The 16791-nt window shown below is 40.2% G+C and overlaps 1 protein-coding gene across 13 annotated transcripts in view; it reads right to left on the reverse strand.

Annotated features, from left to right (window-relative positions):
- The window catches only part of INO80D (INO80 complex subunit D), a 66651-nt gene continuing 49860 nt past the window's right edge, over positions 1–16791 (reverse strand). For all 13 annotated transcript variants that reach the window (XM_054506042.2, XM_064586971.1, XM_064586968.1 and 10 more), the window contains 3 exons: positions 15021–15238; positions 14137–14294; positions 1–12023 (listed from right to left, as the gene is read on the reverse strand). In XM_054506042.2, the coding sequence (XP_054362017.1) occupies positions 10858–12023; positions 14137–14294; positions 15021–15238 (1542 nt within the window). In that variant the 3' untranslated portion in view covers positions 1–10857. The remainder of the gene's footprint in view (positions 12024–14136; positions 14295–15020; positions 15239–16791) is intronic.

The following is a 16791-nucleotide window of genomic DNA, read 5'->3' on the forward strand; positions in this document are numbered from 1 at the left end:
TACTTCACAGCAAGATTTATTAATACATCCAAAAGAAAGAAAGAAAAATCATTTTGTCACACTATATACAGATAATACATACAGTGTTTTATACACATATTACATCAGTTTTTACACAAGAAAAATATACATAAAAATGTAAACTTTTGTATACAAAAACCCTTAAACAAATTAAACAAGGACCAGATAACAAAAGGAGACCAATCCATTATTATTTCATCAAATTTTTAAAACAGTAATACAGTACATTCATTGAGATATATATGGAAAATGTGAGCCATCTCTTCATGTTTAAAGGGAAATTACAAACCAACAGCCCATCGCCTCCCAAAATGTGGTCCCCCCCCCAAGCAACACCACACTCGATGCCACAGACACGCCTTTCCGTCACAACTGGGGGGCTCTTAACCAAACCTGCCAACCTCCTCATCTTGCTGCTATAGTCTGTGCAGAAACGGGTGGCCCCTTAGCTTTTGTGCATACAACTAAGCTTCTAGCCACTATTCATGTAAAAACAGACAAGATTCTCGGTTTGTAAGTTCCCTTTAAGCAGGTTTTTTTTTTTTTGTAAATATTTTTAATGTATGGCCTGTTAAACATACTTGTGTGCCAAGGTGAATGAGAACACTGAAAAAGAAGGGCTTTGAGAACTGCTAGTCCTTGCTACCGTGCAGTTACTTTGTAAGAAGAGATTTTAAAACTGTGCAATGCGTCTGTCCCTTACTGGATCCAAAGAAGCTACCACCTCACCTTGATTTCCCACTGCAACTTGGTTTCAATTTACACCTCAGTACTCCAGTTAGTACCATACAACTGCCAAGAGGCTTTGTTAAAGGCTGCTCCTGATATCAAGTTCCAGCTAAACTACTCTGTGAAATCACTCAGACCCCAACCTCTCCATTCTGGTCTTCAGGGGGGGTACTCTTCCTTCACTGTTTTTTTTGGTAACATCTTAAAATTTAGGATTGTCCATCTATGTTCCTTTCTCTGTAAGGTCTTGAAATGTAATCTGCTGCCAACTCATCACAAAATAAAATCTCATTTTTTTTCTTCATAGTCTTTCAGTGTGTCAAATTGATGCACTAATGAAAACACCTGAAGCTGTGGGGACTAGGAATTAAATCTATGGCAAGTGCATGCAGACTTCGAGTTCTTTTAAAAAGAAAACAAAAAACAACAAAAAAAAGACGTCTGGGAAGACCTTTCACTAAATAAATGCAAAACATGCTTAAGACAGCTTCATGAGAGCTGCCTTCTCTCAAAGTTGAATTTTGAACAAGGCAGAATAACAATTAGGTGATATATTTCCCTGCAGCTAGAGAGTAGTTAACTTCCCCCAGGCAAAATGATCTCAATGATCATTATTTATTAATGAAAGGAAGAGGCAGATTGGTGAATTAAGTTGATCTAGTAAGATGGTGGTTGACATACACTAATGGACATGTTAGGATTGCTTTATAACTGAAATAAACCGGCTGGTTTGTGGTACATCTCCATTTTGGAGGGAGGAAAAATGCACAGGGTTCCTCAAGTGAATCCCCAGCTCTCTCTCTTTCTCCCATGGGACAGATGGCATTTTTAAAAAATGACAGTCTCCCTTTCAGTTAGAACAAAATGTAACAATAAAAAGGAAAAGGAAGATAAATAAATAATGTGTGGATGTCTTTAGATGAGACTTTTAAATGTTCTTTAAATAATCTTCGATAATGTATTTTTAAATCATTACATACAACGGCCATGGCAGTGGACCACATTCCAGTAGGGGCAGCATTTTGCTCAATGTAGAAGATTGCCATTTAAAACTCACACATATACATGTGTATATACAGTATATCAACACGATTTATATACATATATATCTAGGAAGCAACATTCCATTGCCTTTGAGTATCTATATATTCACTCCCACAATATATACGAGACATACTGTGTGAGTATATACGAAAGTATATGTACACATGCTCTGACATGTATATATACACTTTGTGTGTGCATAAGAGCTTTAAAGGCACAATATATAGGGGATGCCAGTTTATGCGAGAGAGCTGCAGCAAAGGTAAAACACAATGTCACAAGCGTGAAAAGTCAAAAGGAACTACAGCAAAAGTCATCACGTAAGGATTCGTTGAAGCAGTGTCATCATGAGTAAAATGAGTTAGTTCTAGAATTCAAGAGGCTTATGTGTGACTTAGTATGCTTTCCGTTAAAATGAAAATGGTAAATTTATGATGAAGACAGAAAGTAAACCACATTTTTAAATGACAAATTGATGACAATAAATGAGAAAATAAACCTCACACTGTTATCAATACTAAAATCATAATTACGTTCTTTTCCAATGTGAGTAAAATGTCCCCAGATTATCTAGGTAAACCTTTAAAATTAGTCTTGTTTGAATGTTGGTTTCTATTTGTTTTTGAGACAAAGGTGAATGCCCAATCCTCAAAATTACTATACAAAATATTACCCAAACTGACATCTTCTGGAAAATTTCAGAGAGAAAGATCTTTAAAAGAAACGACTGAGAAGTTACTGAACTATGCTTAAGCCAAATGCTTCTGGCTAGAGAGGACATCATAAAGGGGAAAAAATACAATGAAGTGTGATGAGAGATTGAGAAGGCAGTGAAAAGAATCGTGGAACTGGCAAGTAAGAATAGTTCTAGCAGGAATTCACTTATAATAATAACCATAAACAAGACTATAATCCAAAGGACTTCCATCTTGGTATGCACTGATAATGGACTCCAGACTGTCACCTCCTCTTGCTTACAGAATAATTGAGTTTTCCATAGACGTATAATCTTGCTTAACAAAGGCTGTTTATCTATTACACACACACATTTTTTTAGGGAAATATATGTATATAGCTTTATCTATACACACACATATACATACGTGTATATATAGATTTATACAAATGTATAAATAAACATAATACTTTTCAATCTTTCAATTGACAAGGCAAGTTCACATTCAGCAAAGTGCCACCACATCCCATATACACATCTCTGTACAGATATACACAAAAGGGTCTATTTTCACCCTTCGATCAGGGGGAATTTATTCTAGCAAATCCCATTAACCAGTAACTGAAGGGAGAAATGGCACCAATACAAACTCCCTTCTTTCATTTGCATGCATATGTACAAGAAATATGCAGATTTTTAAAAAATCCATAAAGCAAGAGTGAATGAAACTGGGAGATGCAGAAATACAGCTATAAAAGGAACGATGTGGAGCTTTCCTAGGTCTTGGCCATACCTAAGATGAATGAGGCTTCAAAGAGAACTACAAATTCTGGTGTATTCTCAGAAGTTGTTTTGACATATATCAAAGTACATGACCTTTTGATACTAAAAATAAATGTGATCGGAGCATTTAATGACAACTTTAGTTTTGGCTATGTTAGACCACCAGATACTCCAGTAATGAATGTATAGCAAAATGACAAAACTCAAAATATAGGAATGTATCTTTTTTTAATTCCGTATGAATCAGGTAAAAGTCCAGGGTAGCATAATTGTTCTTATAACCAAAATACAGAGGTCAGGGGCACGCTAACTTCATAAGTAATAGCACAACTGAGTAATTTTTTTTTTAATTTTTAGAAATAACTGAAATCATCCCAGCTTTGAAATATGCATGGTGAAATGATCCCCCCAACTCTTCCAACAAAGCAGTCCCTTCAAAAAATGGCATTTATAAAAAGCCTGTAATTTTCTTAACTTCACCAAGAAAAGATGACCAATAAGATTTTCTAACTCAGAATAAGAAGAAATGTATTATTAACATAAAGAAAAGTTGTTTCAACTGATCTGGTCCCATCACCCCAGTAGATAAACACAGCTCATGTCTGGTTTGTCTCTCTCTCTCTCTCTCTCATATTTTTATGCTCAAAAGTGAGAGGCTGGTCTTAGAACCTGTTTCTCATGTCATTTTAAAAACATAGCATAATATAAGTCAATCAAAAGGTTAAGATAAAATGCACATGATATCAGAGCTAGCCTTTTAACAGAAGAAAGCATAATGAAGAATTTGGTATATTTATACTACAGAGACAATGAGAAAATAACTCTGATAGCCTCATCTAAATAAATCGTATTTCTACAATACATTCTGTTACCTTCCTCTATTTTCACCTAAGCACACATTCATCTCTCTCACACACGTGCCCCCAATGTATATTTTTGCATGTGTGTAAAACCACAAACAGAGACATGCACACAAGTAATTTAATTCTATTTTTAAGTCACAGTGGGAATTCCTTAGTGAGGAGGGATAAAAAGTTCCTGAATAAGACACTGAGAACATCTAGATTTATTATTTTCTCTATTTTACTTCCCAACTTACAGAATAAACTGTAAATTAAAGAATAAATCCATAGGAAATAAAAGAGGTCTTAAAAACTTAGTTTACAAATTCCAGCTACAGTAGTTGGGAGTTTTGCTTGATCTATGTATTTCTATTTACCCTGTAACTAAGCTTCTAGCCATCTTAAGTGTAAACCACAGATCATTTACTAAAGAAACACAATTCCCAACAGTTCTAATGAGCAGTAATAAATGGTCTAAAGGTGTACTACATTTTGAGGCCCCAGGATAGCCTTTTATTTTATATATCTGCAAGGTAGCAAAGGATAGCTATACACCTTGACACGGCAGAGATCCAGTGTAAAAAGGTGCTTCACTAGTTTGTCAAAAAAAAAAAAAAAAAAAAAAGCTCATATATAATTTTTTAAGCTATTAAAACACATAGGCAACATAATTCATTACACTCAATACAGCTTTAGTATAAAACTTATAATTTATGAGGTGATGTTAATAGTATAAATTAATATACCTTTTCTCTTAAAATCTACAATAAGTATTCTGAAAGCTCATTGGGGAAGGAAATTTTTAAATAAAACTTTTAAAGCTGTGCGTGATGGGAAAGGATTCTGTTTGCTGAAGCAGAGATGAGAGCCTGAAGGAGAAAGGAAAAAAGTCCTACGCAAGACACGGTGGGCTACGAAACTGAACGTTTTCTCTTTCTTGCGCTCTCTTTAATCATGAGTCACCTTTAGTTTCTTTTTAAAACTATTTTCTTACTTTAAAAACTGCCCTAATTTCCACAAGGAATCCCTGAGACATACTCAACACTATACAGTGAGAAGAGTAATCACTGTGAAGAGGGACTGATTTCAACCCTTCCGAGCAGATGAAGACAATGTCACAAGCATCCAACTTCCCATCACTTGCACACTCATGTGCCGGAGCCGACGGGGCCTTAACGATGCAGGGTGGAGTCAGTTCAGGGCAAATCAGTCTATTCCCCAAGCAAAAGCAATGGTGTGGCATTTTGCAGCACTGCATGTTGAACATTTTCCAAGGGGAACTTTGGGTGCATACAGAGCTTACTTCCGTGGTCCCCAGCTCAAAAAAAAAAAACCAAACAAAAACCAAACAAAACCAAACCAAATCGAAGAGGCGGCTTTTATTACTCTTAGGCCAGGATCAGGGCAGATCAGGGGTGCGTGTGTAGACTTGACGACCGGGGGGGGGGCGCTGAGGCCAGCAGGCAGGAGGGAAAAGGGAAGGAGAGCTGGGCTGCCCAAACAGAGCTTACTAACAGACAGCTTTTCTCTTACAACACCGTTTTTCAGACTCAACTTTAGATCCCCCAAAACTCTGCCAAAGTAGTCAAACATTCCCAACATGTGGGAACCTAGTTTCTGGTACAGAAAGCCATACCAAATTTGCTCTCTCTCTGAAATGCCACCCATCCTTTATTGGCTCTGTATCACAGTGCAGAGAGAGGGATGCTAACAGAAATTAGAGCTGAAGGGAAAGAGAATTTTTGCTATTTAGAAATGAGGCTCTCCAAGTCGGCCCCATGGTGTTTGCATAATGACACTGACTATTAGGAGACATAATTATTCACTTGTATTTTAGGTTTTCTTTCCCAACTCACTGGTCAGGGGGAAATGCTTAACAGATAAGATACCCAAATAGGTCCTTCACTGGTATTTTATTTCAAATCTTCTGAAAGATAGCATTTAAAGTGTTACTTTAATCTACTAAACATGGATTCTGGTTCCCTCCAGAATAGGATATTGGAGAGCTCATGAGGCTCCAGATATTAGGAAGTCATTGTTTAACCTTTCTACAGAATGCCAGTGAAGATTCCATATTTCCAATGTATTGTGAGAGGGAAAAAAAAAAAATCTATGTTCTATGACATATATATTTCCACCTCCTACCTCACCCCCAAGAAGTGTATTTCTCATCAGGAAAAAATCCTTGGAACGACGTAGGTGTTGGTGATGAAAGAGATACAGATGAAGACTATTCAGTATGACTACATTTTCTTCTAAGGAATCCTTGAAATCGCCTCATTCACCTGCAGAGTTCTGCTGACCATGCAGAAGACCACTGTATTAGATTCATCTATATATACCAGATTAAAAACAGAATTTAGTAGAATGTTAAAAGGCTAAAACGAAAGAGGCTGAAGAATCTGAAAACTAGATACCTAAAAAAAATTTTTTAATGAATTCCAAACCTATTAAATAATGAGTTTAGTGTTATGAATATCCTCATCTTTTTGCAATACCAATCCACAACCACCTATGGAACTAACTTGCAGAGAAGGTGATTGCCTCACACAAACATTGCTGATGCAGCCTACGACCGCCACCACCACCCCCATGATGCCAGGGCGCAGGAAGGACTGCAGGCAAGTAACATGAGCTGATGGCGTGGGAGTTACCTACATAGACTCAAAAGTCGAGGGCCAACTGGTAAAAACCCCGAATGGTACAGGGGCATGTGACTGGCTCAGTCGGTAGAGCATGTGACTCTCGATCTCAGGGTTGTGAGTTCAAGCCCCACACTGGGTGTGGAGCCTACTTAAAACAAAACAAAACTGAATGGTACAGGTCAATAGAAATATAAATTCTTTCACATAAGAAGAAAGCTTACAGATTGGGCATGGATCACAGACACTGTTTCCTTCCAAATCAAAGCACTGTCTTTGCCTCTGGGTTGTGATCAAGGACTGCGAATGAGCTCTCATAAGGAAAAGCTTTAGTGTTAGTCACAGAAAGTGAGGATTCTTAGCTTGCAGTTGAGAGACTGGGCTTGTTGAAGAAATAAATCTTATAAATAATTATTTGGCAAAGATAAAGTATTAGCTTTCTTTAGCCTGACGCCACTCGAGACGGTAACTACAATTTTAAGGAAAAGGGGAAAAAAAAAAAAACCCCACATTTTCCAACTTTATCTCCATACCTACTATTTGCTTCTCATTAAATTATAGTCTTTTCGTGGAGGGTCACCAGACACACCGCAGTGCCTGCCAGCATGAAATTGCTCAGGAAGTCATTTATAAAGCAGTTCTATCTCACATGGTAGGTTACTAGAGAGGGAAAAAAAAAATCCTTCACCGTATAAGCTATGTGACGATAATTACAAAATTTTTCCATTGCATAGTCTGTCATTTGGTGGGTTAAGTGTAATTGCTATTTACTATTGTGAATTGTTTACTAGCTACATAACCTACGCAGATGTGCAAATTACTAAGCCATTTTTACAGAGGAAAAAACAATGTCTTAAGTACTTTAATTAAAATAATATTAACAATTATGCAGAGAGAGTAAAGGAGAGAAAACACATCTTTTTTTCAATGCTATAAGATCACAGCCAGTGAGTATCATTCCTTAGAATGGAATTCAGATTCTCTGAGTACAGAATGTATCCATGAACTGCAGCAACTTTGTAAATAAATCACATTAACACAATCTAACTGGCCTTTATAAATGGTCCCAAAGAACTGCAGAAACAGAGTGAACTTCTCTGCCACCATTTCTCATGAGTTTCACACTAGAATAAAAGCTAGTTTCCACCTAATTAGGACCTTACATAAAATTTGTTTTTGATTCCAGTATTGCCTTATGATAGCGTAAGCGCTATTTGAAAGACACAAATTTTCATATTTCTGGAGTAAAAGACACTTCATTCCTTTCTCTACACATGAACAGCAAACCTACTAACAGACTAGAATTGCTCTCCATTAGCTAAAAGAAAAACCTAACGGGTTATCTCTGGGTTCACAGATGTTCTTCTCTCTTCCGAAAAGGGACTCACAAGAAGCCGCAAGAGCAAAGCAAATGGCAAGCTTGGATGTTGGTTTTGAAGGAGACGAAATGAAAGGACAAATTTGTTGGGGGGTTTTTTTGTGTTTTTTTTTTTTTTTTTTTTTTCTAATTCCTCAAACCTACACTGGTACTTCCTACGGGCGCCCCTTCTTCAGCTATCCCTGTGGGCATCTAAACAAAAATGAACTGACTCAAAGTTTTTGGTGTGAAGCTGAAACTGGCAACATTCCTGATCATTTTATGCCTCCTTACCAGAAAGCAGGAAAGGGCTTTTCAATGCACATAAAACAGAAAATTGCGAACAAGAAAATGTGCAACTTACTGCAAACTCAGTTTGGATAACTGAAGAATTTTAAGCAGCTACCACGAGGGACAAAGAGCCAGAGAAGTTCAAACCGACTGCCCATGACTTTCCCTTTGCTGTCAGAGAAGGGCCGGTAGATAAGATAGCCGGTGCGCTGCTACAACCTTGGATGAGTACACGATGGAGACTAGAGCGATTGCTGGGAACAGACAGTTATCTAGGGGTAATCTGAATGGGAAGTGAAAGAGTAGAGCAAATGAAGTGATACTTTTGAGCAGAGGTAACTACTCGTCATCATTTCATTACAGTACATTAAAATAAAAAAGCTTCCTAACATAGGTTCACAGGTGAGAGATGCTCAAATGATCTGTCCTCACCATTCAGAATAGAAATTTATGGTGATACCAAATATAATTTTGCTTTGTGACATAATTTATAATTTAGAAATTTCTCAATCTGCAAAAAAGGCAAAGCTATTAAAAAATAAATCTTCCAATCAATTATCATGATTAAAAAAAAAAAAACTAAATATATTACAAATGTATTTTTGGCCCACAAAAAGAAAACTTCAATAAATACAAAATAGGGCATATAATGATTTCATACAGTCATGTGACATTTCCCCTCCATAATCTCAGGCACGTGGTATCTGCATAATGCCTGCTGATCACCATCATTCCTTTAAAAAGCAGAGAAAGAAAAGCTTTCAAAAGAAGGGACTGGTTAGAATTAGCATGGCATAAAGAGAATACATACAGGAAGTAGGAAAATACATCCAAATCTTTACCTATTGAAAAGGAATTAAGATCAAATATTCCCTGACAAATGAATTATTATATCACATCATTAATAGATATGTTCTTTCTACTCATCTTTTAAAATATATATATGTAAATTAGACTAGACTCAGGTACAAATAGCCAATGGTATCTCAGGGGACAGTGAAACTTCTCAGCAAAAGCAGAGCACAGATGCCTTTAGAATCTAGTTCCACCCTTGGGGAGGGGGCAGGGGAGAAGGCAGGTAAAAAGAAACCTCATAGATTTATTTCATAGTCACCAACTCACTAAACAATATGATTTTTAACCCTAAAATCCTGGTACTTTAAAAAAAATTTCCCCAAACTTAAACCTAACTACTTCAATTATTTTAAAAGTACCAAAGGGTGGGTACAATTTATGTCTAATTTCCATATTCTGCTCTGAAAGAAACTTTAAAATGTGTATCCTTCAGATATTACACATCACTTCACAACTGGTACATTGATTCTACAAGTGTCTTCAACATTTTACAAATCTTACCGAAGAATCACTACTGTAAACATGAAAAAGTCAAAAGTAAAAGACGGATCAAGGAGTTCAGAGATCCCATCTTTCCAAATCTAGCTGACCTATCCTGCTTTTCACATCAAAATACGGTCTTTTTATAATTACATCTCGTGAACGTATTCCATGAGAGAGGGATGGAGAAACAAAATGCGCATCTAAAAAGGCAAAGTAACCACCGGACCTCAGAATCTCAGCAACCCTGCAGTCACTCCACATGAGCTTTCTGTGGCGTCCGCACGGCCCTGACGTGAATTCGGCTTTCTGCATTCTCGGATCACCAAGCAGAACGGGCTTGTGCAATTCGCATCATCAGCCCACCACCCTCTGTGCGCGGGAGACTTTGCTAATTCAGGGGGAATGACCAACCTGATAAGGGTTCTGAGATGTGGGAAAGGAGAAGTCAGAGCCTTACGCTCGTTAGGAAAAAGAAATAAAACAACAACAACAACAACAACAACAACGGGACAGCTGCTTCCTGCCCTGCACAAAAACACACACATGGGCACACACATACACAAAGGCGGTCAAAAGACTAATTTTTTTCTTTTTAATTGAACATGATCACGATTAGGGATGGAATCCTGGCCTCATGTGGTGTCTAGCAGTTGGTGCTAAGGCAGAGCCTCGATCTGCCCGCTATGCACCACCGCTACCGCTTACACAGGAACTCAATGAATAGGACCATTCTATCTAGAACCACCTCCGTAAAGACCTGGTCATAGAATGGAAAGCATTGATCTGAATACTAGGAAATAGTAAAGGGCACTGGTAATCTGAGGTATCTTCCACTTCTAGGACTTGCTGCTAAAAATCAACTCTAGCCAGTCACTGTGCTGAGCCACTAAGGAAACCATTGGGGTAGAGAGAACCCGCCAGGAGGGAATGAGCACCAGTGCGAAGGAGCACGCGTGAACACTGAAGCAAGGTCCGCCGCAGGCTTGCTTGCTGAACCGGGAAAGGGAGTTCCCCTTTAGTCCCCATCTGTTATTTTTAAAATCTTCTTTAGGAAAAGGGGGAAAGGGATGCTAAACAGGAAACAAAGATAGAAAACACCAGGTTCCCCACCTGCCTGCAAACACACAGACACGCTCAGTTAGGGGAGGTAAAGGGAGAAGATGCATTATTGGTACTTGTAGCTGTGGCACCTGTTACTGTGAAGCCTGTAGGAGGGGCTATCGAGCTGTGGCTGGGCTGCAGGTCCTTAGGAATGCCACTGTGAGAACTCAGCTGGTGGCCGAAGGCTGCGCTGAACTGAGGGAGTTGCTGCTTGGGAGAGGTGGAGGCCATGAGTTCAGCAGAAGGCCCCATGCCACTGAAGCTGGTCTGCGGTAACCCCGGAAGCACACTGGAGCTGCTGGGGGTCACGGTGGCGAAGGCAGGCTGTGTGGTCTCTGAGTTCGACGTGGTGGGTGGTGTGGATAGGGAAGTGGAAAGAAGATGTCCATCTGCGCCGAGAAGGTTGCTAAATGGAGAGGGATCTCCAAGGTTGACAGGGAGATTGCCCCAGTGAGTTCTGGGGTTTACGACTCCTCCAAGTGGCACCTCAAGTTGGGTTGGGAGCAAGTGCTGCGCCATAATGGGCATCTCTGCTGAAAAGGTAGCTGCCATATTATCACCAGAATAAGATGCTGTGTGGGGAGAGGTGATATGGTCACTGTAGGGAGACGGCACGTGCTCGCTATCGTAATGGCTTCCATGGGGCGAGGAGTGTGAATGATCACTGCTGTATTGCTGTCGTGAGGTGATGAGGTCATCTGCCTTGCTCAGCAGCTGGGCAGGGTGTGGCCTCTGGGAGGCATGGCTGCCGTCATGTAGTCCATGAAACTGTCCTGGGAAGGCTCTCTCCCCAAGTGCACTCTGGCTGATCAGAGTGGCAGAAGTAAGGCCAACGTTGGCTGGGGCAGAGAACTGCCCCTGGATCTGCCCTGCCAGGGGTGTAGGTGGGTTAGACAAGGTAGCAGAACGGAGCAGGTTCTCATCCAGCTCTAGACTAGAGAAATTATCATGTACTATGCGCCCATTCAATAGCTCCCCTAGGTCCGTGTTAACTTCTCGGCTCAAGGACTGAATTCCTGAAGCTCCAGTACCTGTGGAGAACACCCCTATTCCTCTATCTGACAACTCCTGGACTGGCACACCATCTGACTGGGTAAGTACCCCAATGGTACTCAGGCACTCAAGAGAAGTTACAGCCTGCAGGGCCCGTTCAAGTTCCTCGGCCTCTTCGGTAGTTGGAAGGAGGTCTCCATTCTTTCCTGAGAAAAACAAAAGCCATCAAGAATCAGCAGAGCTTTTACTGGTGCCATACCACAAAACCACACATCTGAATTACTTTTTAACAATATTCTATTAAAGGGGCGCCTGGGTGGCTCAGTCGGTTGAGCTCTGACTCTTGATTTCAGCTCAGGTCATGATCTCAGCGTCGTGAGACAGAGCCCCAAGTCGGGCTCCATGCTGAGTGTCCCAAGTCTTCTTAAAAGTTTCTCGCTCCCTCTGCCCCCCCCGCCCCCGTACACATGCTCTCTCTCTCTCAAATAAATAAATCAATCTTTTAAAAAATGGGCGCCTGGGTGGCTCAGTCAGTTAAGCGTCTGCCTTCAGCTCAGGTCATGATCCCAGGGTCCTGGGATCAAGTCCCACGTCAGGCTCCCTGCTCGGCAATGAATCTGCTTCTCCCTCTCCCTCACCCATGGGCATGCGCTCTCTCCCTCTCAAATAAATAAATAAAACCTTAAAAAAACAAAAAACAAACAACAGCAACAAAAAAAACCATGGGGGCCTGTGTGGCTCAGTTGGTTAAGCATCCAACTCTTGATTTCAGTTCAGGTTATCACCTCAGGGTCGTGGGATCAAGCCCCACGTTGGGCTTCACGCTCAGCGAGGAGTCTGAGATTCTCTCCCTCTGCCCCTCCCCCCACACATGTGAGTGCTCGCTAATAAATAAGTAAATCTTCAAAACCAAACCAAATCAATATTCTATTAAAGAGAATCCCTGTGGAATGGAGAATCTTCCAAGGACTGGATTGGAACGAAAGAGTGAATATGAATCCATAGGACAGGCCTGAAAGGTCGAGCTGTCTTGGAACCTGCATCACATCTTCAGTTTATTCACAGTACTCCCTAAACCCAACTCATCAAAGCATTAAATTCTTAAGGATTGTAAGCAATACCAACTTAAAAAGCACGGTGACCAGTCTAATTACACATACGGTTTTACGTAAACTTATGTTAAAATCATAAAAATAGGAAACATATCATATTGGTTCAGACTGGAGACAAAAGGCTGTGTAGGAATCCCCCCTTGGTTCTTCTGCTCTTGAACTCCTTCCTCCAGCTGGAGGGCGGCTGCGGAAGACTGGAACAGAGAGACTCATGCTTGCATGTGAGCACCCCGCACTCCCCTCCACTCAGACATTATCTTTTAAAATGCTTTTGTGTGACCTGCTAATCCTGCTCCTTTCGTTCTATTTTTCGTAAGATGGAAGCCCATGGGCTGCTGCTGATTTCATTTCCAATATAAAAAATCTAGGGATGCCTAGGTGGTTCAGGTCATGATCCCAGGGTCCTGGGATCGAGTCCTGCATCGGGCTCCTGCTTTGCAGAGAGCCTGCTTCTCCTTCTGCCTGCTGCTCTGCCTGCTTGCGCTGTCAAATAAATAAAATCTTTAAAAAAACCAAAACTATATAGTGGGGAACTTGACTAATCACCACAAAAATACCCAGTTTTTAATGGGGAAAGAAACATTCTAAGAATATAAAAGGTTTCCCCTGAAAGCACCAGAGAACTGGTGGGATTAAGCAAACTTAGTTTTGGAAAAATGCACTTCAACTGACGTACAGGTAATTAAGATTAGGACAAGTTCTAAAAGGCTTCAATTAACTCAAGTTTAAAATGTTTCCATTGGGACACCTGGTTGGCCCAGTCGTTAAGTGTCTGCCTTCGGCTCAGGTCACGATCCCAGGGTCCTGGGATCGAGTCCCGCATCAGGCTCCCTGCTCAGCAGGAGGCCTGCTTCTCCCTCTGCCTGGGGCTCCCCCTGGTTGTGCATGCTCTTTCTCTGACAAATAAATAAAATCTTAAAAAAAAAAAAAAAAAAAAAAAAAGTTTTTGTTGAAAAACAAAGTAAAATGACTCCTTTTTAAAGCAACAAAGTTAAAAACCTAACAACTGAATGATCAATTTACTAAGCCTACAGTATGGTGAGAAAAACCACACAGCCCTTGCCTTCTGGAACGGGGAAAATAGCTTTAGCGGTGCTGCATTTTCTATCCATGAGGAGGGGTACTTCAAACACATCTCAAAAACACGATTTCCCTTTTTAAAAACTCATTAAAAAAAAAAAGTCTTGAATCAAAATGTTGACCACACCTTCAAAAAAATCAAAGTCTTGTAAGTCATCAGGTAGCCGTGGCAGGACGTCTGAAAAGTCCTCCTGGTTCAATTCCAAGTCATGTGGAATGTCAGTGATCTCATTGGCAATGTCATCCGGCAACTCATCAGCACTCAGCTCCGGCGTGGACGGGCTCCTAGGGAAGAGGACATGGTTGGCCCCACCACTCCCCTTTTCCCTTCACACTAGTGTCCCCAAGACAAGTTCATCAAACACGAAGATGGAAAATCCTAACTCAAACTGTCTCCTTTTCCTACTTTCAGAGAAGGAAATGTGAAAGCAAAAGGAAGACCTCGCCATCCAGTCACACTTTTCTGCAGCTTTTAACCAGGTATTAAGAGAAGGCAACCATTTCGAGATGGTATTTCTAACTTCAAATTAGTAGCATGAATTAGTTTTGTGCACTGTGTCTTCATACTTTTTAGTAAATTACAAATCTAGTCGAAATTATAATTTTTAAAAATGACATAAACAGATAAAATGGAGATGCTTAGCTGAAACAGAAGCCTCATTCATCTGGTGAAAATGCTAACCCCTGCCAAAATTAGTAATGCATTAGAATTCTGATGCAATCTTTCTGTTGACACATATATGAAATTTCTGTTAAAACAGAAAAATCTGAGAGTAGACAATTAAATTCTCAATTTCGGCATCTGCTTTCTGTGTTATAACCAAAAGCTTTATTTCAGATCTCACTCAGTCAAGTACTGGGTAAAAATTACACTGAAATCTACAAAGCCTAGGCTGATTTATCGAAATGGCTTCTGGAGGCCGGCCGCAACGCTAGAGAAGAACGCAAGCTAGATGTTCTGAGAACCATCGAACACAGAAAGGAAACGTAAGCTTTGGCACCGTCACTGACCGGATCTGAGCAACCTCCACTGGCAGTGAGACGCTGGTGGGCATGCTGAGGTTCCCTTGGGGTACTGCAGGGGGAATGGGTTTTTGGGGTCGACGAGGTCCACGCCTTCTCTTCTTCTTGTGTTTTTTGGTAAGTGCAGGAGGCTTGGTTTTTTTCCTGGGTTTCCTCTGCTGCTGGTGCTGAACTTTACGGGAGCTATCTCCTCTCAAGAAATTATCCTTCGGAATGAATAAATGGGTACTTTTAAACTGAGACCGTTTAGGAAAAACCTAACAGCTACCTGAAAAAAAATATATCTCTTAACATTCTGTGGAATGCCTAAAGCATACTGCATGCCTACAACTATGCAGAGCAATGAATAAATGAATAAAGACTTCATTTTTTAGTTTAATTCAAATCAATTCAATATATACATACAGTTCATCCCATACTGTGAGACCATGGCAGGCCAAGGGGGTGGTGCAGGTGGTAGAAGGGACAGGGGGGAAAAAAAAAGACATCGGGATAGGTGCTGTAGTATAAAAATATAATGAATGAAATGTAATTGCACTCTCAAAGAACTTACTCTTCCATAGGAAAAACATGAATACAAGTATACATAAATACAGTACAGAGAAAATAGGGTAATAATGACCTTCTATGGGTACACAAAAGGAAAATCAATTATTTGTAATTTTGCTTGATTAAAAGGAAATGGCACAAACAAGACAAAAAGAACAGCAAATAACCAGGTATGATTGGTGCTTGGGGTGTGGCGTATGGAGGATGGAATATGAAAGTAAGCTGTAAAGTTTAGGACCAGATCGTATATGACTTTGAATACCCTGTTAAGGATTTTCAACTTCATCTTAGAGGCAATGTGAAATGATTTTTGATGAAAGGATTAACACAACTTGACATGTTTTGAAAGGAGTAACTAGGCTGGTAGCAAGGGGAAGTGGAGGCATTATTTCCAATCAGAGGGCTACTTCAACAGTCAATACAAGGTAAACGACTAAGGCGATATGAGTGGGAATGGAAAAGCAAGGCCCTGTAGGGACAGAATTCTCAAGATTTGACAGCTCCTTGGATGTGGTGAGGATGAAGGGAAGAGAGCAGTCGAAGACGCCTCTAGGGTTTCTAGGGTTGACTGTTAGATGATATCATTAGTTGGAACAGAGCACACAGCAGAATAAGGATTCAGAAGAAAAGTTAAAGAATTCAGTTTGGCTCAAAATTTGAGGTATGAAGATGTCCCAGGAGATAGGAGAAAACGGTATAAGGGATAAAGAATGGGGTGGAGATGTAGCCTCAGAAATCATGACACAGTAGAAGTCCTTCCAGTCATTGACCCAGGCCAGGGAGACCGGTAAAGAGAGACCGTGGGACTTCAGTGTTATAAAACTGTTCCAATTAAGTGAGCAGAGAGAGGAAGAACCAGCCAGGAAGAACAAGAAACTGACCATATAACCAGACTTCTTCAGTGGCCACCCTTCAATCTGAATACTGTGTTTCATTAGTTCCAAGTTACACATTGTAGCATCTCTGTAATTGAGGTCCATCTTACAACTGCTGTTGGCCTGGTGATGGTCATGATAGTTGGCGTTGCCTACAGATGTGCGTATGTTCTTGGTACTGTTGCTGTTTTGAGTCGAGGGATGTGTGTTATTGGTTTTACACGAAGAGGAAAAGCTGAGTGTGCGAAAGCACAAAGAGAAGCAGCGTATACAACTGTCATTAGTGAAGCAAATACTCATTATTGAAGATCTGACCACAATTCCTTTTTTTTTGT

Source organism: Mirounga angustirostris, unplaced genomic scaffold (assembly GCF_029215605.1).
Source record: "Mirounga angustirostris isolate CCGP_5_RB_7025 unplaced genomic scaffold, mMirAng1.0.hap1 SCAF_3, whole genome shotgun sequence".
Taxonomy (NCBI): Eukaryota; Metazoa; Chordata; class Mammalia; order Carnivora; family Phocidae; genus Mirounga; species Mirounga angustirostris.